General features: G+C 36.3%; 2 protein-coding genes across 10 annotated transcripts in view; both read right to left on the bottom strand.

Annotated features, from left to right (window-relative positions):
- Positions 1–339: 339 nt before the first annotated feature.
- Positions 340–3931, bottom strand: LOC140669386 (uncharacterized). Its single transcript, XM_072899174.1, has 2 exons — positions 3722–3931; positions 340–3537 (listed from the first exon to the last, which is right to left on the bottom strand). The coding sequence occupies exons 1-2, from the start codon at positions 3740–3742 to the stop codon at positions 2047–2049; spliced, it is 1512 nt and encodes a 503-aa protein (XP_072755275.1). The 5' UTR covers positions 3743–3931; the 3' UTR covers positions 340–2046.
- Positions 3932–9303: 5372 nt separating this feature from the next.
- Positions 9304–27024, bottom strand: part of Rhea (Talin_middle and talin-RS domain-containing protein rhea) — a 64216-nt gene continuing 46495 nt past the window's right edge. For 6 of the 9 annotated variants that reach the window (XM_072899925.1, XM_072899923.1, XM_072899924.1 and 3 more), the window contains 12 exons: positions 26475–26876; positions 25653–25923; positions 25062–25565; positions 24631–24728; positions 23527–23615; positions 22265–22723; positions 22104–22136; positions 20073–21883; positions 18026–19928; positions 17201–17947; positions 14004–14642; positions 9304–13675 (listed from right to left, as the gene is read on the bottom strand). In XM_072899925.1, coding sequence (XP_072756026.1) covers positions 12095–13675; positions 14004–14642; positions 17201–17947; positions 18026–19928; positions 20073–21883; positions 22104–22136; positions 22265–22723; positions 23527–23615; positions 24631–24728; positions 25062–25565; positions 25653–25923; positions 26475–26876 — 8537 coding nt within the window. In that variant the 3' untranslated portion in view covers positions 9304–12094. The other 3 variants (XM_072899922.1, XM_072899929.1, XM_072899928.1) reach the window with 3 other exon arrangements.

Raw genomic sequence — 27024 nt, 5'->3', positions numbered from 1 at the left:
CTATAAATTAATAAATAAAAACAATTCTCTTGTTATAATAAATATTTTTCTCTTTAAAACATGGAAAGATATCCTTTAATGTAATAATTTTTGGTATTAATTTTGAAAGACAGCATCTATGTATACTCTTTTTCTTTCTCTAGTATAAAAATAAAAAGTACAACATTTTGTGGGCTAATATTTCATTAAGCCTCAAAACGTATTTACTTTTGATCATATAAAAAATTATAATTAATCAATATTTACATAGACATAGTATGAAATTAATAAGAAAAGATCATTTTAAAACATAAATGTATTTACGGTAATAAAAAATAGAATTTTATCATTGTTTACCTTATATAAATACCATATCAAAATTGAGATATTGTAATAAATGATATAGTCCAAAATAATTGCGCCGAATTTGCAATACAATTTGCAGTATAAGAAAGATCGCTGGCCGTTTGCAAGTAATTAATTTAGGCAGGAAGGCTCTAATTACGATATGGAATTCGAAATCCCGATTATGTAATGTTCTTGTTGTTGTAGTTGTAATATCTACCTAATCTTTAATTTTTAATTTTTAAAGTAGACAGAGAATATCCAATATAATAAATAATACGACAGTCAGGCAACAATCATAATCGACTCACACTGCAATAATGCACGCAATGCAATTACGTGAACGTTCTAATTAACGATACACGTGAAATATTTTGTCGATACGTCACTCTTTCGAGATTCACACAAACGCAAAAGCGGCTAATATATTTCGCACGCTACACACTCGAACAATGCAAAAGGGAGTACAAGATACATGAAACGCATACAAAGCATGTGAAAAATACAACTTTTGCGAAGACACAAATCGTGACACGCATCGATATTTACACAAAATGCAAAATCGATACGCGATACACGAATCTCTAAAAAGAGAGTGCAAGATACAAGATGCGACGTCGAAATCTTAAACGTCGATCTCGAACGAGATCACTCGTCACTTTGAAGGCTTCGGAAGCTCAAATCGCTTGACGTCCGCTATCGCAAAATTTTATCAAAAGTTTCGGGCGAAACCTGTACGCTAAATAGATCGGGGCATAGCCCGAATACGCAAAGTATCTCAGGCAAAGTCCGTATACGCCAAATACTAAAATGCAACGACTATGTCAGAACAATAGAATTAGGTAACGCTCGCAAATTGGCTTCTGTAAAAGGCAGCCCTAGACATATATAGTAGATTCTTGATTCTTCGTCTTCACCTTTGTCTTTTCTATCAATCCCGATCACGTGATCAAAAGAAAAACATAAATAATATTCCCCAATTAATCTCAATTATTTCAATTCTTTATATCTTTTAATTAAAAAATTAATTGATCTTTTGATCTTTGCTCATTTAGTTAAAAGATATAAAAAGCAAAAATGTTTTTGGAAAGTATTATCTATGTTTTTTTCGATTGCGTAGTGCAGACTGATAAGAAAGAGTAAAGACGAAGCGTATACACGTTTAGTAGATGAGAATTGATGAGAAGAAAGTAAAGTAATATACATATGTCTATAGCTGTATGCAGCTATTTCATTAATTGAATAAGATCTTAAATATAAGAATAGACTATGAATATTGACCTATTGTCTTCACTCATATAGGGATAGGGATCAGTTCCCATCACGTGATCGAAAGAAAAAGATAGATATACCTTCCCGAATGCTATTTCTGTCCTTTTTTATTTTTTAACGCTGTCTGTTGCGATAAGGTCTGTTATATCATCGGCACCATGATGATCTGACAAGAATCTTCACGAGGAAGACTCCACCATCCGTATCCCGATCTCGATATTAAAACTGATCGTGGCATCTTTCGCGTCGCACGTTGGTTCTAATAAACTAATATTATAATCTATATAATAACTAATATTAATATTATCATACATAATAAATACACGAGCAATACATAACTTTAAATTTAAAAGCAAAGAGACTGGAAAAACATAATCCGATTATTAATACCTAGAATTAAAAGATGTCAAAAGTTAATAAATCATAGAAATTTTTTTTTAACTGGATGACTTAAATTTGTTCGACAAGTTCTGGGACGATTCTGGCTGACTTCTCTTTAAGTTTGGCAAGTTTTTTAGGTCCGAAGGCTGCCGCTTGATTCACATTTTTGTGAAACATCGCGTTCAAAACGCGACGAATACCTGGCAATTTCATCAAACGGAATAGAAATTTCAATTGCACGTACGTTATTCTTTCCGATAAACTGAGAGACTTATACAAACGAGGCATATTGAGCTTAATTATGTCACATAGGTAAAGCAGAATCACTTTGTAACTGTTTAAGTTACAACCGATTGCATTTGCGCCTTTACAAAGACACATGGATAGGTGCTCCCATTCTGCCGTCACTGTGACGAAGTTTGGTTTTACCCAATGCTCGATAAAGTCTTCAGTACGTTGACGTACGTCTTGCAAATTGCCACGACAGAAGTTATATTGATCCTCGATACCCAGTAGATAGCCAAACCCGCGCCAGAGATGACAGAACGTTTCCAAGTCTTCGGCGCTGGCATCATACACTCCAAATTGCTTCGGATAGAGTACTAGAAGACCCATGCTGATAAATTGCATGCCTGACATATCACCCTGATTCAAACCCTTCATCTTTGACATCGTGTACGGACATTGCCAGTTTTTCGCTGTTGGACACGTGTCCGCAAAGTCTCTCACGATCGTCTGAATCGCCGGACACTTTATATTTGGAATCCTGCTGGCTTGATCAATTTGATCGTCGCTTGTGTTGCATAATTTCTGTCTCATGGTACGATGCAGGCTTCGTACCGTCTGGATGTCGTGGTATGCCTGCGTCCCTTCGCACCAAGGATCGCTTGTAAACCAATTTCTAAGACGTCTAATTGTTGACAAGTTGCGCTTGAAGGCGCGATATGGCGTGTTAGACTTCTGGGTGAGGATCATCGGTTTCAATCCGTCAGCAAAACAGAATAGTAGTAGTAGACTCGTCAGCATGCTTATGGACAGGCTACAATAATAACGCATGGCGAATTGTTGTCCGCGATAAAACTTGTCTATATCTAACCAATCAGGCCTCTCATTCGCCGGTCGATCGCAGTCTCCATCCTCGAAGGTCGCCGGCAAAATGAATCTCAGGGATTCGGGTATGTTCGGAAAATATTTGCTAGTGTTGTTTATGAGATGATCATATTGCTCTTTGAGTGTCCATCGATCGAAATCCATCGGCAAATCGCTGCTGCCGAGTTCCTGTTTGCACATTGTTACGAATTGCTTGTGCTGATCAGTGAGGCGCTTTAATGAAGCAGGAGCCGACTTGTTGCAACTATCAATAGTAGATTTAAAGTCGCTCGTGAAATCGCTGTTCTTTTGGATCTCTTCTTTGAGAGCAATATCATTTTTTGCATTCAACAAATTCTTACCCATTTCTTCATTGTTTCTCGTCAACGTAGGGTTCAATTCGTTTGATGGCGGCATTGTTGTGAGACGATTCAAATTGTCTTGAGATTTGCAAAGTTCCGAGTACTGAATCTATTTTTGAGGAAAAAAAACACATTAAAACAAATATAAAATAAAAAATAAAATAGTCAGCAATTTTTAAATACTATTTCAAAATCTATTCACTATTAAAATCTTTAATTTTTAATTAATTATTTTAAATTAATCTCGAAGCAATCATATTATACACTAAAAAATGAAATTTTATTTTATTCACCTTTTGATAGAAAGCTGTCATCGTACAGTAAAACGTATGTGTATATTTCACATTCTTTCCGAATGGATCAAAATATTTGCCGTGACAGTTTCTTCCACCAAAATCTGTACTTATAAAATTTTGCAAACGCTAAAGGCCTTTATATAAGAGAGACAATCTCCAATTATAATTTATCAACGACTATCATCTAGAGTCATGTACAATTTGTTTTTTATATTATGTGATAATAAGTGTTTTTTGTTTGCTTGTAATATATTGGCTTATTTAATTATTATTAACCTTTAACTTTTTCTTCCGTTCTTTATGATATTTGAGTACTGCAATCTTATCATATATATTAACAAATAATTGACCTATCATAAAAGGATGATCAACAAAATATATACACATAATGATGCGTAAAAAGCAACGTAGCTGATGTGTACAAATCCAGCTTTAAATAAGAAAACATTAGAAAAATGAGAATAGTTTTTTCCTTTCTATCTCGAGAGATCATTCGAAAAGACTGATCTTCAATACAGATATTTGCTAACAACGGATATACCCGTCATGAAATTTCATCCACACTGATTGGGTGAGGATGTGTTGATGACGCATCGATTCATAACAATTGCTGCATATGACGAGTTACATCAGCATATGCAATCGTACATATCTCCTCTTCGTCGTAGGAAGTTCTATCTATTCGAAAATAAGAAGCCCATCTTCATTCTACATCATAATCAAAGAAGAAGAGAATCGAGCATATTGATTATTTCACAGCAAGCTCCATTTGAAATGTTTCCGAGTATAATCTATTTAGTAGCATATTTCCTGTTGAGCACAGGAAGTTCTTCAATCATCGGGAGAAGACTTTCCTCCAATAAAATTTACATTCTCTATGTGATGAGTAATTCATCTGTTTAATGTACAGGGTGTCCGGTAGTTTGTAAAAAATCTCTCGTGTACAGATAGAGCGGATCAAACTGAGCAAAAAAGTTCTGTATCGTTTTTGCGATTTTCGGAATGATTATTGAGAAATTAATTAAAAAATATCGACACCCTGTATAATATTTCTTCTTTCTCTTTAGGAATATTCCTATATAAATTTTTGAGATATATATTATTGTTTTGCTATAATCGACGCTTGTCACACACATTATAATATTATATTAATTATATATTTATTTATATTTTGATATTAATTATATTAATAATACAATTTATAGTAATTAAACATTAAAAAGTAAAATCGAGTTAAATTCATTGTAAATTTTCTTCTGATAACTTTACAATTAGTGAAATATCAGAATCAAAAATTGTGCAATTTTGCAAAAATATAGATATTATAGAATTTTAAAGAATTTTATTTGTTATATTCTGATACAAAATTGATTCTTGTAGTCTCTTAAACCTATAAGTTAAATATTTCCGATTTTATTGCATATTCTTTCTGAATTACTTTTACAAATAAATTTAGCAAAACATTAATAATAAAATATTATGAAGAAAGTTGAATACGTAAAATAAAGTAAAACTTAAGCTTTTTATCAAAATTTTAATGATTTACATTATTATTACAAATATTATATTTATTGTTAGTATATTGAATAAAGATTTGAACAGATTAGGAAGATTTAACTGATCGCTGCTTTGTAATATAATATATTAAAATATCAGTTTCAACAGTCAGTCAGTATCAATATTAACATTATCAGTAACTTCTTAATGTCAATTAGTACTGATACACTTAGTACTAAATGATGATATATAATAAAGCAAAACCAACGTTCATGCTGTGTGTAATAAAAAATAAAAGAAGCCTAAATGAATATTAATTTATAGTGTATAAATATCAAAAGGATAAAAGCACAAAAAGCATTTCAGATTTACGATAGAAAAGAGTAAATTATATAGCATCTATCGATGAAATATGTATATCAGTAATAGGCTAGACTTTTCCATAATCGACATTTATAATGTCACAGCAAAGCACAATTGTGCACATTATTTAATCTAACACACAGCATGAACGTTGGTTTTGTTTTATTATATATCATCATTTAGTACTAAGTGTATCAGTACTAATTGACATTAAGAAGTTACTAATAATGTTAATATTGATATTGACTGATTGTTGAAACTGATACTGACACCTTTTGAAGATATATATATATATATATATAAAATATAAATATTTATTAACAAATATAGAAGAGATAAGGATATAAAAAAATTGACAAATATTATATTCAGAAATTAGATACCATTCCAAGGATTCATAATACTTGTTGACACTAATTGTAAATGTAAAAAACATTTCTTAAAAATAATCTATTTTTAACATATGTCTAACAATTACTTTATGCATATTATTATTTTATATACATTTTTATATCTAAGAAAAGATTTTTATTGCCATGCTATCAATATTATACTTACTCGTCTTACATTTATTAGTCATAATTGCAAATTTATTTATTGGTAAAAGAATTTGGAGCATAATGCGATATAATATTGTAAAAGCGTATATTATAATGTAATACATTATTCCAAAATGTATCTTTTTAAATAATATATAATTTTAAATAATTTTACAGAAATCTATCAAAGCTGATAATATTTATCAAGGATTCAATATTAATTAATCAATTTTTAAAATTAATTATTGTTAAATATAATCCTCATCAATTAATTTTTAAAATTAAGTAATTTTTTTAGAGACAAAAATAAGGCTTCAATAATTAATTAAATAAAGAAGTGTCTGAAGAAACAAAGTTAAAAAATAAAGTTAGTATTTAAAAATTAAATGCACGAGAATTTTAATCATTATACGTGTAAAAGTATAAATACAAAAGATTTTATATACAAACATTTAAAAAAATAGCGCAAGTAACAAAATTCTCAATTTCTGTCCTTGTCTGACTTTTAATCAGTGTCAAAGATTAAAAATATGACAGTCAGAAATGAAACAAAACAATCTTATGAAATAAATCCGAATATATAAAAATATTGAAATATTAAATTACAAACAAAAATGCTCGCATACGCAATAACATACTTATTTCCGCAAAGACAATGTATTCTGAAAGCAAGCGACAATTAAAATTTATCCACACAGTTTTTCCAAGAACTTGTGACATGAAAAATCCGAAATCAAAGTACCGTTTTAAAATTAATAATTTAAGATTGATAAAACCGAATATTAAATACTACGTTAATATTAAAACGCAGACTCCATTGAAAGATCCATATAAACACGAAAACAAATCGATCAACCGAGTTTTCTGACATCTCGGTAACGCGGAGACATAACGGAATATAACGGAATAAAAGACAGACAAGCATATAATGGAAATAGTAGCAGACAAACATGTTATGACCGTCCGAGATCAATAACAGAGCGAAAACACAAAGAAATAAGAAATAGAACAGTCATCAAAATATTTAGAACTTTCGTCTCAATAAGAAGAAGGGTGGAGTGATTCGGTATCACTCTGCAGATTCAACTCTAATTTTTCCTTTGTTTTATGAAAAGCATCTCGATAAGGCGTCTATAATAACGTCTATAAAGTTCCTTCTTATATCATCCCAACAAAAATGGTTTAACCTATTGATGATTAAACTTGGAGGGATTTATTAATATGATTGCGGTGTTCTAAGAGAGACTTCAATAACCTCTTTGTCTGCCTGATATAAGAGCCATCGCAATTGTTACAATTAAATAACAAATAAGATAATGTCCTCTAGATAATGTTGTTTGGACACGATTGTGGGAACAGGTTTTTATGTACTTTTATAAAAGATTTTAAATTATCCAGTTTCATACAGAAAAAACGCAAATCAGATTTTTTAGTAACAGAGTTAAATTTCTCTGACAACGATTTAATAAGAAATCATGACGAAAACATAATACAATAGTTCCGTTTTATTTGACTTTTTTATTTATTTTTTATATTTTAAATTTTTATATATATTTCTTATTTTTTAATTTTTATTTATTTTTGTATTTGTTTTATGTGGCACTGTTAAGGTATTAATATATTTTATATCTTATTTTCTAATAAAATACATTTTTAAAGATGAAATAAACATGATAATTCAAAAATTATTATAAATAATTATTAAATCGGCAGGTTATTGCATGGACCAAGTGATCAATTCTCATGTTTTTGGATATAAAATTATTGGCACCTATAAACATTTTATGCCCTGGAATGTATACTGTATTACAACGCCTTCGATTGTAAAAGTATTTCTATCTATATTCAATATAATTTCTGATCTTCATACAGGGAAATTCAGATATTAAACTGATTTTTGGAAGAACTATCCAAGTATTATTTATCAATAATTTTTAATCTTTTGTTAATACCAATAATTTTATTATTATTAATGATTAATAATAATAATAATTTTAATTACTTTAATCAGTGCTTACATCACTACTACAGTACTAGCCAAAAAAATTACTGAAATATTACTAGTATTTAATTACTGAATTTTTCTTAATAATTGCAGTATTAAATTTTCGTAAGGATTGAGCCCTTTCTTTACATTTCGTTAATTTTTTTAACGTTGTTACATGAAATTAATGTTATAAGACTGACTCTCTCTAGTTATTGAAATTTATATACATTGTTATCATTAATAAGCTTTTTTTATACTTGGTAATATGTAAGTAGTCTATGTTTTATTCTGTGCATGGCTTAAGGTTACAGATTAATATTTAATGTGTAAATTTTCAATTAACATAACATTATCTAAATCAGAAACAAATAATAAATTATGTGCATTAAGGTTAAAGATTACTTATATGTATATTGTTTATTTTGTTTCTTTTTTTATTTTTAGAAACACGTAATATGTATCTGCCTCATTAACTTCTATCAAATTCTTTTATAATCGAATATCTGTTTAGTGAACTCGTCGGAATTAAACAATATGTCTTGCAATTTGTAAAATTGTATAAATTTCTTCTTATTTTGCACTTTTATTTTAATAATATATTCATAAAATAAAATTGTAAATTATCACTTTGTCTTTCATTTAAAGTTATGTGGCAAATATGTAAGAAAACAGTATTTTATAAATATTTATAACAGAATTTCAATATAGGATATTATTATATATAATTCAATGATATTATTATATATAATTCAATGATATTATATATATCTAAGGATTTATGACTATCATTTCTTTTTATCTTATATCGTGTAATTTCAAAAATCAAGTTTGTTTATATATTTTTTATGATGTCTTTTTAATGTTATGTTAGTTTTTTTTTTTTATATACGATGTGCTAATTGCATTTTTTCTTCTATTAAAATAATTCAAGATTCATCTCTTTATTTTACATCTCTCTATTTATAATACAAAATGAACAAATTTAACAAGTATTATGTAAGTAATAACTGCATGCACATAGACTCATCTTTTGTGTATTCTTTCAATCAATAAAAAAACACTGTGTAAAGAAGTCTAACAAGTAATACACAACTATCATTGATGTAAAAGTTTCGATCAATTCAATAAACTTCTAAATAATTAACGAATATATCAAAGGATTTTTTGGATAAATTTTAGGAAGCAAGCAACAATGTTAGAAATTCTTTATTAATTACGTCTGTATATGTGTGTGAGTATAAACATTTAGATTCAATAATAGCAATAAAAAGATTAATAATACAAACCATAATGGTAATAATAACGATAATATCTTTCGTATATAATCAAGATTAATAATAATAGATAAAAAGAGCGATGTAAAATCAACATAACGTTGTAGCTCATAACATTCCATAAAACAGATCTGCAATGTATATATATATAAATTTTATATATATATAATGTATGTATATATATATATATATATATATATGTATGTATGTATATATATATATATATGTATATATATATGCATATATGTATATATAACTTTAAAAATTTACAGAAAATTTGCTTAAAAAAATTAATGTTTAAGCAAATGATTAAATTGTTGTGGATTTAAGTTCAATGATACATAAATGCGGATATTTAAAATCATCCAATTCAAAATTTCTCTTGCGATAACAATAATTTTTACACGAAGAAATGCTTGTAGAGTTTTACGCGGCGATGTAATCATAAAACTACTTGATTTATAGATTTTCGATTATAAATCACAGCGAAAAAAAGTCTGTGTTTTTTAAAACTTTTTTTATAATGATCTTATTTTTAACTTCTTCAACGATAATTAATTAAATCAATTAAATCGAGTACATCCGATGATAATTAATTAAATTAATTATATCAAATATATAATTTACTGAACAATTAACAGTAATATAATCGAAAACGGCGAACGGAAACCAAAATGAGAGAGGAGATGATTCTCGTAGATATAAAGAGATATTAGTTATTTTTGATAAGACTGTTCCTTCTGAAAAATTCGTTATTAATTTTATGGAAGAACATCTGCACTTCGCTGATACTATTATAGACACATTATGAAGACTCTAATAAACGCCGATATTAGGATCGAGCCAGTATTAGAACCAGATATCTCGCGCGCATGCAGCCTCTATAAACTACATATAAAAATATCCTCTACATAGTCAATTATTAGAAACCGTTAAAACAATATATGAAAAAATTATTTAAATCGCAAAGATCTCGCTACATTATCTTGTATATATACGAGAAAACATCTCGTATATAACATATATAATATATAATCTATATATAATCATTATATAATTCGCATTATCTTTCGGTACATTCATAATATATCATGGCACATTCCTTTAGATACAAAGACTCGCACAAACCGATCGCGTATGTTACTTATATATTTAATTTTTTCATGTCTCTAATCCTGCAATTATTCTCGCCTACATCCAATATTTATCAAATTAATATGATAATTCTTCCGGTATCGCTTTATAATACAACGACAATACAGGACAGATACAACTGACATGACTGAATCTGATTGACAGAATCAGCGATCAAGTCTCTCATTATTATTGAGAGGTCAGTTTGTGCGAATCTATAAAAAAAAACTCATAATAAACGGTTGATACTCTTAAAAGGTATAAGACGATAGAAAAAAAAAAAAAAAAAAAAAAAAAAAAGAAACCGAGTACGCGTATCGCTTTGGAAGAGCTTTGATGTTTGCTCTGCAATCTATTAAACACATTAATAAAGCATTTGATTTTTGGTAAAAATATTAAAAACTTCCTATAGAATCGCTAGGTTAAGAAAGGAAGCGGTAGCTCATTAAACTTAGGCACTTTTCTCGTTGGAAATCCTTAGCTTTAGACATCGTGAAGACTTCCCGAATTTCGCATACTACGGGATAGTTATATAATAGTAACCTATGTCTATTCGCAAAAAGGGAGACTAACAATTGCACTAATCGATCACTCACGAAAGTCTAACTAGACTCGCGCGAATATAAGCTTTATTACATTAATAAAAATCGAAAACGAGCCACCGCCTACAGGCACATTAATCGCGCACTAAAAGAAACATAATAACAGTCGGATCAAGACAGATAGAAAGAAGGAGTTTTGCGACAGCTGAGGATTCTCGGAATAAATAGAGACGCCGGAGTAGAAAGGGGGAAAAAGAATTAATCGAGAAAGCGGAAAGTGTTAATAGTAATGGTGCTTCGCCGGCCCGGTATCGGTGCCGCGCGGCATCGGAAAAATTAATAAAATTAAATGATATGTTGCTTCTCTTGTTAATTCGTGGTTTTTCTTAACCCGTAAATGAGTAAACATAAAATTAAATTCTACATTAAACCAAGCGCGATTATCATATGTCTAAATATCCTCGAGAAGTACGGTAAGCAAAAAAAAAAAAGAAACCTTACTGCGCGAATACAGAGGTGAACAGTTAGTTTGTTTCCTTATATTTCCGAAGTATGTAATATTACGTGCAATCTCGTCATCGTAAGATAGTTGTATACGGCTATCGAAATACGTTCGTAAGGCTACAGATTGAAAGCACGAGTGTTACATCTATCTAAGGGCACTTTCTATATTTGTTTCTACGTATATATAATTTGTCGTTTCTCTTTGCTTCGAGACAGCGAAACGATAAATTGAATGTACGTTCTTGACGTATAACGCACAATATGTTTAGAAATTGAACATTTTTGCTATGAAATACCTGAAGTATCATTGCGGAATTATTCTTATTCCGATCTCGGTACAAAAGCTGAATACATTACTGATTTTAATTGACAGACTATTTTGTTAAAACAATTTTGCGCTGTACCTTTATCGCGTTTCTATAGTGCGTTCTTTTAAAAGCCATACAAATTAGACGGATCGCTTTCTTAAAATTACTTTTAGACGAAATTACCGTGCGAATGGATTCCGTCGCGTTTCGTTATTTTCAATTTCATTGCTTATCTTCATAACGGAAGGTCTTTGTGTTGGATTCTTGTCGACTCGACATCGTCATAGTAACGGTTTTCTTCTCCGTGACTTTGTGCATCGACTGCTTCATCGTGTGTTCCTCAAGGGTATCGTTGTCAAAGCTCTTGAACGTCGACAGATCGTTGCCGGATGTTGTGTATTCCTTGATCTCCTCTGCAGCCTCATAGTTAGAGCTGCTGCTCTTGCCGGGCGTAGACGTGTACGTCTTCGTCGTGATAGTTTCGATTCTACCACCGGGGACGGCCTTACTCTCAATATTCTTAAAGGTTTGATGCTGCGGAACACCGCCGCTGAATCGTTGAGTGTCCACTTGCTTCTCAGAACGGAACGTACTCATCGGGCTGACGCTTGAGAACCGATCGGTCGGATATTTTTGCTGATCCTGCGGAGACTTCGGATCATTGAAAGTTGGTTCCTGAATAATTTTAGGGATCGTCAAAGGAGGTTTTGGGGAGTACAAAATGTGTTGTGGCGGAGGTGGCGGCGGCGTATACGAAGGGATACCGTCTGCGTGTCTCTTTTCCGCGATATAACTCTCCTGATTGATCCTCCGTTCGATCGAGCTGTACTGGCCAGGAGAATTGTCTGTTATAATCTTCCTTTCGGTGACGACATATGGACTTCTTTCTTGATGACCGTCGATGATGTACTTTCTGTCCAGGGATCCATACTGATCTACGGTGGATCGGTACTGACTGTCCTTCATCTTCCTCTCCAGCGTGCTTTGCGTGGAGTGTACCTTTTCTGGACTGATCAGATTCTGCCGATCGCCGCCGAATTGACTGATGTGCTGTGTGGTAGACTGCAGCTGGTCCAGAGTGTGATTCATCGTTTGAATGGGCGAGGGCGTGGTTTGCGGCTCGTACGCTCTCGTCTCATATCGAGTAGTGTAGCTCTGATAGCCGCTTTGATCGACCGCTACGTCGCCGTCGCCGTCAGCCAGATCTGATCGATTCTTGTATTTGGCCAGACGAATGGCGGTAAGTCTGCCTCGGGCTTCCTCCAGCTCGCGCTCAATTCGTAATACCTCCGAACGTGCGTCAATCTCTTGCGCAATACCGCCTACCATACGGCGGTTTAGGACCAATGATCTGTCCTCTTCCTGTTGGATAGCCTGTTGCGCAGCACGTACGAGATTATCGGTAGCACGTTTTACGGCATTACCGGCCGCCTGTAAACGTTTCGTGCTCTCACTGTCAGGGTCAGCCTTGACCTTGCAAGCAACCAACAGTTGCGCCGTGCTGCTGGCAACCTGCTTAGCGCTGGAGATCAACTTTTCTTCGGAGCTTACGCCTTGAACGAGAGCGTTCGCGGATTCCACGAGGCTGTGAGTGGCGGCGGCCACCATTCGAGCAGCCGAAATAAGGCCTTCGGACCACTGACCATCATCGGAACTGGTCAACGGCGTGCGCGACACTTTGCCGGTGGCGATGAGTTCTCGTTGAGCGGCACTGGCGGCTTTTATCAAAGCCGAGGTAGCGGCGGCAATTGACTTGGCGGCTTCCAAAATCATTTCATCAAAATTCATGTCTTCGGTGGTCTCCTATTGAAAATGAAAGAATGCATATGTTAAAAAATGATGCATTCAATAATCTTTTCGAAAATTCAAAATAATATTATACAGTCTTGGAAAATAATTTTTATTCATTCGAATAAATCAACGATACCGTCGAATGTTCTTAATTAATTCATCCGCTGCAAAAGCTGATTTCTCCGATCGCCGTAATAATATGTTCGATTCTCGGTCGATCATTCACAACGACCAAGAAAATCAAACATATCTCACGGAAACCGGGATGATGTCCATTCGTTCCTGTTGTATATTATAAATAATCACGAAATGATATAGTATGTAATAATCGAAAACTCACCTGAATGCTTCTCCTCGGTCTCAGACTGGCCAATTTCTTGGCAGCTGCGTCGATACTTGCGGCCGCACCGAGTAGTTCGTTCTCCGCGATCACGGTAGGATCGTCCGGATCGACCCAGTCGCTGCCTTTCAATAGTTCTGCCACCGCTACCAATTCTGTCACGCTCTGCGCAATCTTGCGCGAGATCGCTGGTAGAGTATGTTTGGCGTCGCCTGATCTAGATGATATCTGCAGAATGGCCTGAAGCAACTCTCGATAATTGATAGCGACATCATGACCCGCTTGAAGAGTACGCTCGCGCAGTTCGGCGGTCTCGGCGCAATTGTAGGCCGCACTCTTGCAGATCGTTAACATATCGCTGATAGACTTTCTGCCCATGTTGGCGGCGGCGATTATGTCATCCTGCTTGCAGCTGTTTCCAGCGGAAACTGCCTTAGCCGTTGATAGAGTGATGCTTTTCGTGCAGCGTACAAGATCCTCTGGTGTCACATGGCTCTTCTGAGTTTCCGAGCTACTGAGCGCTCGAATCTCCTGTGCTATAGCCTCGATTGTAGACTCCAGCGCTCTTGTGCCACGCGTGTGTTCATCCTCCACGGCCTTCACTGTCTTCAGCAGCGATGTCACGTTCGTCACCATTACCTGAAAATTAGAATTATAATTATACAGGGTGATCCATATATAAAATGACTGATAATATTTGCAAAAGAGAATATATAAAAAAAAATCTATATACAAAAAATCGTTTTTATCATACGACCTTTCCGCTCCGTATCAAATATTTTTTGTATAAAGAATTTTTTTATATATTTTCAATAAATCATTTTTACACTTGTATCATTAAATCCACGGAAGAAACGGATATAATTAGTATTATGTTAGTATTAGGTTTTTAATAATGATCTTAAAATAATGAGCATAAATACAATGGAATGCAAATAATACTGCTATCGTAATGTGTTAACGAATACATAAGATTAATGCCCGATGCGCGTGTCGTGGTTATATGAGCCTATTTAATGATCTGACAATGAAATAATAAGCAAAAAATTATGCGGAAGCAACTAGAAGATTGTTAATAATCCAACACATCGATGTAAATAGAACGTACGTACCTAGGATGATTCGCCCGATAAAACGATATAAACTGAATTGAGATAAAGTCTTTGATGAAAAGAATAGGTCGTTAACGAAGAAAGTGATTCACTTGACATAAAATTATTTTAATATACCATTTCAAAAGAAGTGCAAAGTGATATTCTGATCATCATATTAATTACATAAAGAATTAATTTCGATATAGTCCTGTGTGGCCCTCAATATTTTCGAGTTTATTTCCAAATGTTAAGCTATTATCGTTCTCTTTATATAAATGTTAGAAATAATATTAACTATTTTGACAGATAAATCTTATTAATGATTACTGTTAATTGTTCGGTCTTTCGCTCCGATGTTTTACATGATTTTTAGCCATTATATTTTCTACGTAAAAAATATCAAACACGTATATTACTTCGGCTACGTATGCTATACAGATGGGCCAAATAACTTGTTACAAACTGTTTTCTTTGAAACTATTAAAGAAAGTGAGGAAATTCTTTTTACAAAATATTTCATAGTTTATGTCAAAGTATAATATGAAATATCTCGTAAACTATTCAATTTTTGGCTATCATAGTTTTATAACTTTTTACGCAGAATATTGCAAGGAATCTATTTATTAAAAAAAAATTGAAGTATTTAATTTAAATTAGGATTTATATAAAAAAAATAAGGTTTCATTTTTTGTATATTTTTTTAAGAAACAGCAATATCCCCCTCTCCCTTTATTTGTCGATTAAAAGGCGCTAATAAACTATAAAAATTGCAAAAAGAATTTCCTCACTATCTTTAATAGTTTCAGAGAATAACAGCCTGTATGTTATTTTACTCACTCTGTATATCTTATACAAAACTGCTATATAAAAAGTACAATGACGAAAGGAGAACGGAAAATACGGCTACATAAGCAACATTAAGTCGGATGTCCGCTGTGCCGGCTGAGAACTCTCGGAAGTGGAAAGCAGACGGATTAGTTCCTCCTCTTGATCGGACACGAACCATTCCGATTCCGAGCCGCCAATGTCACTCAGATGTACAAACTGCTGCTGCAGCTGTCGCTCTAAAACCTATCCGGAATCGGCCAGACCAAAATCGTCAATATGAGACTCGTAGTATTAAAGTCCACCATTTGCATCGTCGATTCAAACATTCAAGATACAAATAAGTTATACTACTACTACTGCTGGTCATTATATATCGCTCGAGTCCCTCGAAAGAGGGTGAGAAGCATGTACAAAAAAAAAAAAAAAAAAACACGGAGAATCATTAAACAAACAACATATTCTTTACAAAAATGCCACTTTCTGCCAGATAAAACGCATCCGTCGCATATGTTATATTATACATATAAAAAGATGGAAATACGAAGCTTAGCAGTTGGGGAGAGCGATTCAAGGTGGACTTTAATAGTGCCGATCATATTTATATATATTTTGGTCTGGAGATACTCTTGCCCTATGTATCTACAATTTCGTATAATCGAGAACGATGATGAATGCTTTCCGTAAACGAGATTTTAGTAGAATGACAACGAAATCGGTTAGAGAGGTAAATACGAACAAAATGTTCGTCAAAATGAGTCGATTAAAGTCCACCCCAAAAAAATGAGAAGGATATACATTCGCTGGTTAAAATAAAACATTATTAATTCGACAAATTAATCGAAACTATGCAAATTTGTTATTAGTCTTCACATTCCCTTTTATAAGAGAATTATTATTTCATTTCATAAAAGTTCTGTAAAAATTATAGATTGAGCGTATACATATATTCTATGATTATGCTGAAAATATTATTAGATAAATTAATCGATTAGAGAAATGCTCATTATTCGAATTTCATTAACATATGAATCATATTTTATTAGTCTTCAAGGGATGCTTCATTGTCAAATTAATAAATCACAAGTTAATTTAAGCACATTATTCCGTTGAAAATTATCATAAAGACCTATCTCCTCATTTCATTATAAACAGCAGGCTTCCTCCAGCCAGATGGTTAATTTCAAACGCACGACAAGCTCCATTTGTTATTAGAACGATGACTAACGATTGATCATAGAAGCAAAACGAAAAAGATTTCACATGAAAACGAATTACCTTAGCAGAATCTTTGAGATGCGCCATACTAGGATCGTTGATGGGCTTGCCACTGGCGGCCTTAGTGGCGTGTATGAGATCACCAAGTGCGGAAGCGACGTCCTTCACGGCGTTGATCAACATCACTTGAGCTTCTGGATTCTGACTGCCTAGACTGGCCGCTCCGTACTTGACGACCTCGGCGAGTTGGACGATGGTCGACACCGCATTCTGCGCTGCAACTGCTAGCTGTTCCTGCGAAGATGCTGCTCCAGCGACTAATGTCTTCGTATCTTCTACAAGTGCTTTAGCCGTCTGCAATATATTTTCGCGATGATCGGCGAATGTATCGTTTTCGTTTTCGGCGTGCAGTGTGCCAGCGGTGGCAAACATGATGGTGGTGTCCAAATCGCCAATAATACCAGAAACTGTACTGGCAGCATTGATGCACGCCTGAGTACCGCGTGAACCCGCCTGTAGAGCGGCCAACACCTGCGATACCTTCTCGGTCACAATCTTGCTGTGTTCCGCGACTTCCCGCTGGGCATAAACGTCACCGGGTGACATTTGACAGGTACCAGCAGCGCGAACAATATCTGCACAAGCCCGGCCGAGTTCTTGGACACCGGTACGAAGTTTGGCGGACACATCAGCATTGGATGCGGCCGCGGATGCTCCGGAGGTGTCGCGAGCAAGCTGGGTATACTTGTGCGATATGTCGACCGCTAGGGGACCTAATCTGGCCACATCTGTGCTAGATTTGGTAGACTGTAAATAAAAAAAGTGTATAATTTAAGAGCATTGTACATTACATTTTATAATTATTTGATGCGAAAGTTTATATACCATTTCTTGCGCCAAGCGAGCAATCTCTTTAGCAGCTTCGACCATTCTTGTCTGATAATCCACGTAAGAATCCACAGTGTCGATAGTGGACATTCGATGATCCTCTAGTCTAACCATCGCACGAGAAATCGTGTCGATCAGACCGGTAACGATGCCCGCGGAAGTAGATATGGTCTCAAGGGTATTTTGTAGTTCCTGAAGTGCATCTTTGGTAGATTCGACGGTTTCATCCACCTCAGAGTGCAGCGCGACGGCCTTCGGATTACCAGCAGATTCCTTCGTAACGTAAATCAGTTGCAACGCTGACTCGGCCACGGTTTTCGTCTGATCTAACAACACCATTTGCTGTTTTGAGTGCACCATGTTGGATGCGGCGCCAATCGCCCCAGAAACGAGCGGTTCTGAATAAAGAGCGATCTGGTTGACGGCATGACCGACGTTTTCCGCCTCATACTTTGCGGCAGTGCGCAAGGGTTCCAGTTTCTCGCGCAGTTCACTCGCGCTGCTCTCCATCTGGTCGGTGAATCCTTGTACGGTGTTTTCGCGGCGCGGTACCAGTGCTTGCGAGACCGCACTCAGCGAGGCAGCATCGAGTTCACGTATACGTGCTGACAGCTTCTCGATCGCTGCATCGCATTCTTTCTGACCGGGTGCCTTATCGCGAATCGATGCCACCAATGACTTGATCGAGTCGCTGACGCTCTTGCTATGATTAGCCAGTAGCTGCCAAGTCGGCGGATCTTTCGGACTGACCGCGAGACTTTTGGCCGCCTGTACCATGGCACACGAACCGTCAATAATGGACTTGCCAGCGCTAGTGATTGGTTCTTGAGCAGCTCTAGCCGCAATAGATATTTTGGCCGGTTGACTCGCAAACTCAGGAGAACTCGCAAATGTACAGAGATTATCGACCGCTTCGAGCAGTGGTTTCGTAGCTTCCGCACATTTCTCGCGATTAACGTCGGAATAATTCTTGTCAAGAGCCTTAATCTCCTTAACGAGGCACGCCGTCGAATTGGCGACATCTTTGGCAGACTGAACAAAGTGCCGCTTGGCTACTGGATTGCTGGTCTTGCTGGAAGCAAGTCTACAGGCGTTACAAAGCGCACTAGTGTGCTTAGCGATTATGGTAGCGGCCGAAAGAACTTGCTCTTGTGTAGTGGTTGGATTACCAAGGCTCTGGCAGCCGCTGTGTATGGCCTGCGCTGCTCTTAAAAATTGCGCTTGATCCACCAGACCTGGTTTACCTGCTACCGATGTAGGATCGCTCACTCCCGCGAGGTAAGCAGCTTGAGCCGCAGCTTCTATCAGACCGCAAATCGAAGAGGAAACTCCGCGGACTGCTACAGAAAAGTTCTCATGCTCTGACTTTTTCGCGTAGTTCGCGATGCCGGTCATACCATCACCGAGGCTCTTGCTCTTCTCCATGACAGTTTCCAAGCACTCAAAATATGATGCATCAGAGATAGGCTCGCTCGGATTATCCAATAGAGATCGCATAGACTGAATATTCCTGATGGCGTTGTCGCATTCGTTCTGTCCGGGCGCCGCCGAAGTGCACACATCTACTAAATAGTTGATGGAGTCCGTAACTGCGCGTGCCGCTGCTGAAAGCTGATTCTTCGCGTTCGGCGCAGTAGGATCGGCCGCGACTGATTTGGCAGTTATGAGAAGTTTGCCGGATGTCATAGTGACGTTTTTCAGCGACACCACTACTTGGCTACGAGTCTCAATCGTCGTCTGACCCGCCATCTCCATACCTACGCCCAATAGATTACCAAATGCATTGGTAAATTGCTTCGACGAATTTGCAAGCTGCACAGGTGAACGCACAGACGATACTATGTTTGAGGATGCATCGTTCAAATTGGCGGCCGCGTTATTCAGGTCATTCTGTAATTGTCTGAAAGCAAAAATCGCAAAATGTACAACAAAACTGAAATAATTTGTATCTATCGTTACCAATTATTCTAAGCAAGCGATAAGGATAAATGAGGTAATAAAAAATTATAGAACCAAAAAATATGTAACGAAAAAAGCTATTTACCCATAACTCTTGCTCGTTTGCGGAAACTCGTTCGTGTTGAGTATTTGAGCCATATCATCAATGTTGCGTATCGCTTCGTCCACGTCTCTCTGTCCTGGTAAACAGGACACACACTTGTTTAACGAATTGGAGACATCTTTGGCGACCGCAGCTAAGTTGACCTCGTTCTCAGGATCGTCGGGATTCTTCAGTACACGTCGCGCTTCCTTGACCAAGCGCAACGATCGCAGAATTACGTCGTCGGCGGTCATCAGCACTTTCTTCTGAGTCTCAGGTTGATTAGATGTAGCAGCTACACCGCGCACGGCGTAAGTAAGATCTTTTAAGGCCGACGCAGTCTCTCTAGCGGCGCTTCCGGTGTAGTTCTCGTTACCTTGCTTGGCGGCGGACAATAGTTGCGCCATAGCAAATCCAACATTCTTCGATGTAGCACCAAGCCGTAAAGCAGTAGATTCCATTGTCTCTTCCGGTAACGGCCTTAATGAAGCAGCTTCGACGGCGCGGTAGAACTCGCCCAGCTCGTCTTTCAAACTATTTATCAACTCTTCTGCTGCGTCGAGCTCCAATCCACCGCAAGTTTCTCTGGCGCGCGTCACTGCTGATCTTAAATCTGCCAATGAAGATCCCAACTGTTGCGAGGTATTGTTCAGCTGCATGGCGGACGCCTGATCCGTGACCGTTGGCAAAACAGCCCTAGCCGCCTTCACCACAGCAGTACCCGGTTGCAAAAACTGCTCGGAAGCATTTATCAGATTTAGTTGCGCCGTAGGATTGTCTGGCTGTGCCTGTGTGCCTTTTACTCCCGATACTAAATGAGGAATATGTTGTGCTATCGTACGGCACTCCATATTAAGTTCCTCCTGGCTGGCCGGATTCGTGTTATGATGTCCAACACCGGAAGCCGCTGCGATGCACTGCGTGGCCGTAGACGCGGCTTGTTTGGCGCACACCTCCAAACGCGTGATGAGTTTTCTGCGTAACGCCGGAGTCGCTGCCGCGGTAGTCGCGGCTCGTAATTCTTCCGCTGCCTGGCGAAGTTGATCCTGCATTCTTACATCATGTGGATTACTGGCGCACTGCCGCGCCGCCTCCACCATCTTGGCTGTGGCGTCAGCAAGTAGTTTTGCTGCCGCTAGAAGACGTTGCTGTTGCTCTGAATCCGTCTGTCTCTCCGCCTCGCCTTTGATGCTCTGAATCAATTGTGCAGTAGCTTGACCAACTACTCGTGCCTGTCGCACCATTTCACTGCCGTCACCAGTGCTAGCGAAGAGTCTGTCTGTCGCAACTAAAATAGTTTCCACCGCGCCTTCCTGAATGGTCTCTTTAGCCCGTTCTCTAGTCGCAGTCTTGATGTGATTGAGAAGATCGTTCAAAGTGCGACTAACTTCGCTGGCAGCGACACTCAATTCCTTCAGCAGATTCTCATCGCCACATGTTTCGTTGCAGACTTGAACTAGACGTTCCACGGCTTTGGTCACCTCGCGTACAGCATTCATTAATTGCGTCTGACAAGCGGGCGAATGTAAGGTTGGCGCTACTACTTTGGCGCAGGCTACAAGTTGCGATGTGGCCAGTGCGCATTGCGTTGCAGCCGATATTACTCTGTTCTGTGTAGCGGAATCTTCGCATGTAGCTGCTATGTTCTTTGCCTTCAGTACTAGAGCAGCGGTAGTATTGGCGACGGCCTTAGCAAGTGCAAGTAACATGTCCTGCAACTCACGATTCGAGTCATCCTCTTCGCCAATAGTTGTCAATACTTGGTGCGATGCCTCGCCCACTCGCGACGCCGCATTTAGAAGATTTTGCCGTGGCTAAAATGTAAACAAAAAATAATTTTAATGTTTATATACATATATATAAGCAAAAATAGAGGAAAAATAATAATAGAAATATTTAAAATAATAATTTGACAAATTCTCTTATAAAATGGTTACAGGCGCATCTTTTAATAATCGAGTTGAAAAAAACTAATGTATTTGCAAAAATAATATTATCTGCTGCACTATAAAGTCTTGACATGTTAGTGCTTACATATTGTTCGTAGATCGTTGTTATGTAGAAAGGCTGCAGGAAAAAAGGAGGAATTTGAAACTTTAAGATTTACAATGACAGATTAAATACGCTTTCTAATTTTACGTTATATTGTTATTTTGTTTTATGCAGTTTTTTTTTTAATATCAAGATAAACTCACTTCTTTAGTCTCCGGCTCCGTGGCCTTCAACAAGTCTGAAAACGCAGAACAGAGTTTTCTGGCGGCGTCTAATAATCGCTCACCAGACGAATCATCGTCCATGAGAGCGGCTATCATTCGCACGCCTTTCGTCATCTCTGGTAAATTCGTAGCAATCGTAGTAATCGCGGCTCCCACCGCGGTATGATCGACGTCATCTGCTGGTCCCGAGGTCAACGTAACCACCTGCGCGGTCGCAGCGTTCATCGCCGCGATCTGCGAGCCTACATTTTGCTTGTGGGTGTCGATCGTTTGTTCGATCCATCTTAAGGACGCTGGATCAGTCCCTAATTCGGGCAGTTGAGCTTTCGTAGACAATTCCATCTCGGCGATATGGATCACTTCGTGACCAGCACTGATGGTCGACAATAAGGCACGTTGCGGTTCGGATAGGACGGATGTCACTTTAGTTTGCTGGACCTAAGTTTTAAACATTTACACATTACAAAAATTTATCTGTAATTAATCATTAATCGATTTTAATATCGTAAAAAAATAATATTTTGCGCCGTAAAAAATGTGCAAGTTTGGGAATGTACAACATTTTGCTTACGATGATCAACCAATGAAATGTAAATGATTTGCGCCTATATAACGAAACGTACATAAACTGCAACGAATAGTTGCGGCGATACAGAGTTTACTGATCGATCGAGTAATACAAATACTCTCTATCGAAAGAGAGCATCTAAATCGCGCTGGTGACGCGTACAGAGATTTTATCTTACCAGTAAGCGCTGTACCGAGGGAGAAAAACATGGAACGCAAACGAATCAAACGAGAGAAATCAAATGGAAAGGATCTATAACTCAAGAGTAACAGATAACTGAAAATGTTATCGTAATGTACCTACTCTGTGTCCGCAATAGAAGGCGCCTAGCATGAAAATAAATTTAACCGTCTATTAGTCCCTTAAAAAATTTCGCTCTTCTTGACGTGCAACACAACGATTCCATCGGTGCGACTTTAAATATTTGCAAAATGTGCATAATACTATCCTAAGTATATGTGTGTATATATATGTATATATAGGCATACAGATACACATATATCTTTAATCAATAATTACACAGTAGTACGATCCGCCGTTCTTGCCGTTTTCGTCAAAGTTCCAAATTTTACAATACTTTGAGGCGCGATATATATTTATAACAAGCAACTAAAAAACACCGACATCCAAGGTGAGCTTGAGAGCAACTTGGACAATTTTTAATGGAGCTTACCATAGGTGGGGCATGAGCGATGTTCACCTGTCCGCTGATGGTCGTGTACTGGGCACCACCTATGTGACCGGTTCCGTATGGTCGGGCCCCTACAAATTACACATGCACATTCTAAGCCGATCACTTTATTTACAATTACTGAATGTCCCGATCGAGTCCTCGATACCACGAATCTGTTCAGACGCAATAATTTTTCCGTCGAAAGCTAAAGGCGGATTTAATTATTTCATTTTATTATAAGCGATACTTTAACCAATGCTTGAAGCTTGTCGAATGTGTATTTACAAAGTGAAAAGTGTATATATGTACAAGATATTTGTATTAATAACTAAACTCCGAGGATTCAATCGTGCAAAGAATGTCGCTAATTGATTTCTGCCTCTGAATATATTAAGAAAGAAAAAGTATATAACAATCTATGATATTTGAAAATTTTAAATGCAGATTATTTTTTCAATCTACAAAACTAATAAAGTCTTTAAAAGCTACCATATATGCAAGATGTCTAATTATATTATTCCTTGATGAAGAATCGAAAAGTCCTGAATCATTTTTCACTGCAATGCTCAATGAAAAAAAAATTATAAAAATCCACCCAACCAGCGCCGTCCTTTAGCAGACATACTATCTGCAATCTATAAAGCGCGCGCCAAATAGAATGAAGTCACGTATACTAGCAAACACGCAAAGAATATATAGCCGTTCCAACGAATGGCGTTGATTAAAGTTAATCTTATTTGATAATTCCTTCTTCGTTAAGCATCGTAAAAATAAAAGTCAAGTTTCTTTAATTCATTTTTCATCAAGGAATAATACTATGTGATTGAACGTAAATTACGGAATAGCCTGTATGCAGCCAAATATGCGCAAACAAAAATTGCAAAATTTTTTGGAATTTGAACAAAAGAAAATTCACTATATAATAAACTCTTTGTACATATTTGATTTATATTATGGGCTTTGAGACTCTAATAATGTTGTTTAATAATTATACTAAATAAACAGTAAAATATTATTTTCTTAAATAATCTTAATTATTCTGTATTAAGCTATTTATTTGAGAAATAAAATAAAATCTTATAAAATTTTCAGCAAAATGCTTACCATCTCCTCCGGCCCTCATGACAGCTGGTATGGCAACCGAGACGGCTTCTACATTTCCTTTACCGACATTGCTGGTCTCGTGTTGCATGATGGTGGCCCTATGAAACAAAACATATATAAAATATATCAAGTCTAATCATCTAAGTCTAATAATACTCTTATTTAATCCGAATAATACTTAGAATTGGAAACTGCTCGAATATGTTTATTTGCATGACATTTCAGAAACTCTTCCATGATCGTATCAAACTGACGCAAAATATTCTCGAGACATGATGTGGACTGAACGAATAAGTCGATTGCTTCGCAGCGAATCGAGAACTGATAATTGTTCTAACACTGTCTTAATTACGATTATTACTTCGGTGTACGCCCGCCTCGGAATGTTCACAAAGGCGCTAATACGTACTGATAGCGTGAGAGACACTCACTTTAGAGGCGACACGCTGTCCTCCACCATCGTAGATCCCTCGTCTCCCTCGATACCGAAGTGATCCTTCGCTTTTTGCTTTTTTAGGATAATATCAATATAACCGGAGATCAGCTGAAGTATCTGCTCCGCTTCGGTAGTCTGCACACTGTAATATTGGTCGGAGTAGTCGCCAAAGTCGAGAGTAAAAGTGTTCGGTGAAGCGCCCCACCGTCGCACGGTCGTCAATGGCCACGTCTTCAGGATCTCCTTCGTTTTCTCGTCGAGTCGCAGGACTGAATCTTTTGTCACGCCGAGTAAACGCGGCACTAGTTTGTTTTTGCCCTTCATCTTCTCCTTTACCAAAAAGAACGTGACACCGTATGTGTTCAATGACCTGGCAGTCTTGGTATATAGGACTTTGGCGTCCAGCTCCGACAGCCCGATGTGTTTCTTATGCTCCGCGTAGATCTTTTTCTCTATTCCCTTGACTTTCACATACGATTGCGGTAGGAATTCTTTAAGACTAAAAAACAGAAAATGTGTTATAAATGAAATATTGATAGAGTTCGTCATGATATAGTTGAGAAATGCATATCGAATTGCAACTCACTCCAAAAAACCCGGTTTATGTTTCTCCTCCTTATGATCGCCAAACTGGATTTGACATTGGATCCCGGCGAAAACGCAAGCCTTTTCCTGTGTAATCGGATGTGTACCGTCAAGAATCGCATCTCGCGCTTGCACGTACAATAGGGACAATTGTACAGGATCGCGACTGTCGATGTTTTGATCCGAAAAGAAAAATTTCCTCCTCAACAAAACGGTTTCTGATTCGTCTATGCCTTGTTCGCGAAGAGTCTTACTTGGATCTATCCAATTAACTGTAAAATAAGAAACGTGAAACTTTAGATTACATCTTGAAAACATATTTGGCATTCAATACTTATTGTAATACAGAGTAAGACTGAGAAATATTACTACCATCAAAAAAATGATTTTTTGTATAAAAAGAAAATGTAGAATAATGTAGGCCAGATTTCATTTTTGAGGGAACTGATTGTAAAAATTAAAAAAATAATAATTTATGCTTTTTTCTTTTTTAATTGAATTACATCTAATTATCTTATGTCATAGATCATTGAATTCCTCAATAAATTTTTTAATATTTTAATATAAAAATATAATATTCCAGTTAAAAAATAAAACGATTTAAAATAATTTAAAATAATTAAGTTTTCAAGAAAAGAAAAATAAAAAAATTATATATATTTTAATATATATAATCATCTTTTTATATATATTTTAATAGTTTTGTATAATCATCTCCTTTTCGATCACACTGTGTTTCCCAATCACCCTATGCATTAATGAAGTATTAATAAAGTTTTAAATCTAAAGTTTAAATATGATTAAAAGTTCGAAATTTTATTACCTTCATCATCAGTTTTTAACTTCTTCCTCAATTGTTCCATCTTAGCGTCTCTTTCACCCTTCTCCTCCTTCTTTCGCTTCAACGTGAGAGTGCCAAAATTTCCAGGTTTCTGATTTTCGTTTTCCTCGTCTACTAGCTCGCGCACCAAAGAATATTCGTCATGATTCGTGATACCTATCTTTGTACATATCACCACCATGAGATTTGCTACGGGCTGACTGTCATCCACTAGCATGGTCTTCAACGTCCCGTCCAGCATACGAACTCGAAGAGTACGGAGCTTACGACGGTATTCGAGCAAATCTCCGTTTCTCAGGATATAATAGTCGAGGTTTCGCCCGGGTTCCAACCAGACTCCCTTCTTCACGTCCTCATCAGCGAGGAACAAGCCGTAATCTTTCGCTATAAAGTAAAAATCAGATAACATCTTGAAACTTTAACGTTTGTGATTCTCGATGCATGATATATAATTCTATCGTGTGTATTTAATATTTTTAATACACTTATATATGTATATGAATAAAAAAACATGAACATTTTAGTGATAAAT

The sequence above is a fragment of the Anoplolepis gracilipes genome, chromosome 9 (assembly GCF_047496725.1).
Source record: "Anoplolepis gracilipes chromosome 9, ASM4749672v1, whole genome shotgun sequence".
NCBI classification, from domain to species: domain Eukaryota; kingdom Metazoa; phylum Arthropoda; class Insecta; order Hymenoptera; family Formicidae; genus Anoplolepis; species Anoplolepis gracilipes.
Note: the sequence above shows the minus strand (reverse complement) of the source record. Positions and strands in the feature narration are given on the sequence as shown.

What these genes read in the sequence shown, in the direction of transcription:
- LOC140669386 (XM_072899174.1), bottom strand. Translation starts at nt 3,742, where the DNA reads ATGACAGCTTTCTATCAAAAG. An exon ending in TGACAGCTTTCTATCAAAAG is followed by an intron (nt 3,538 to 3,721) that starts GTGAATAAAATA and finishes CCTCAAAAATAG; the next exon opens with ATTCAGTACTCGGAACTTTG.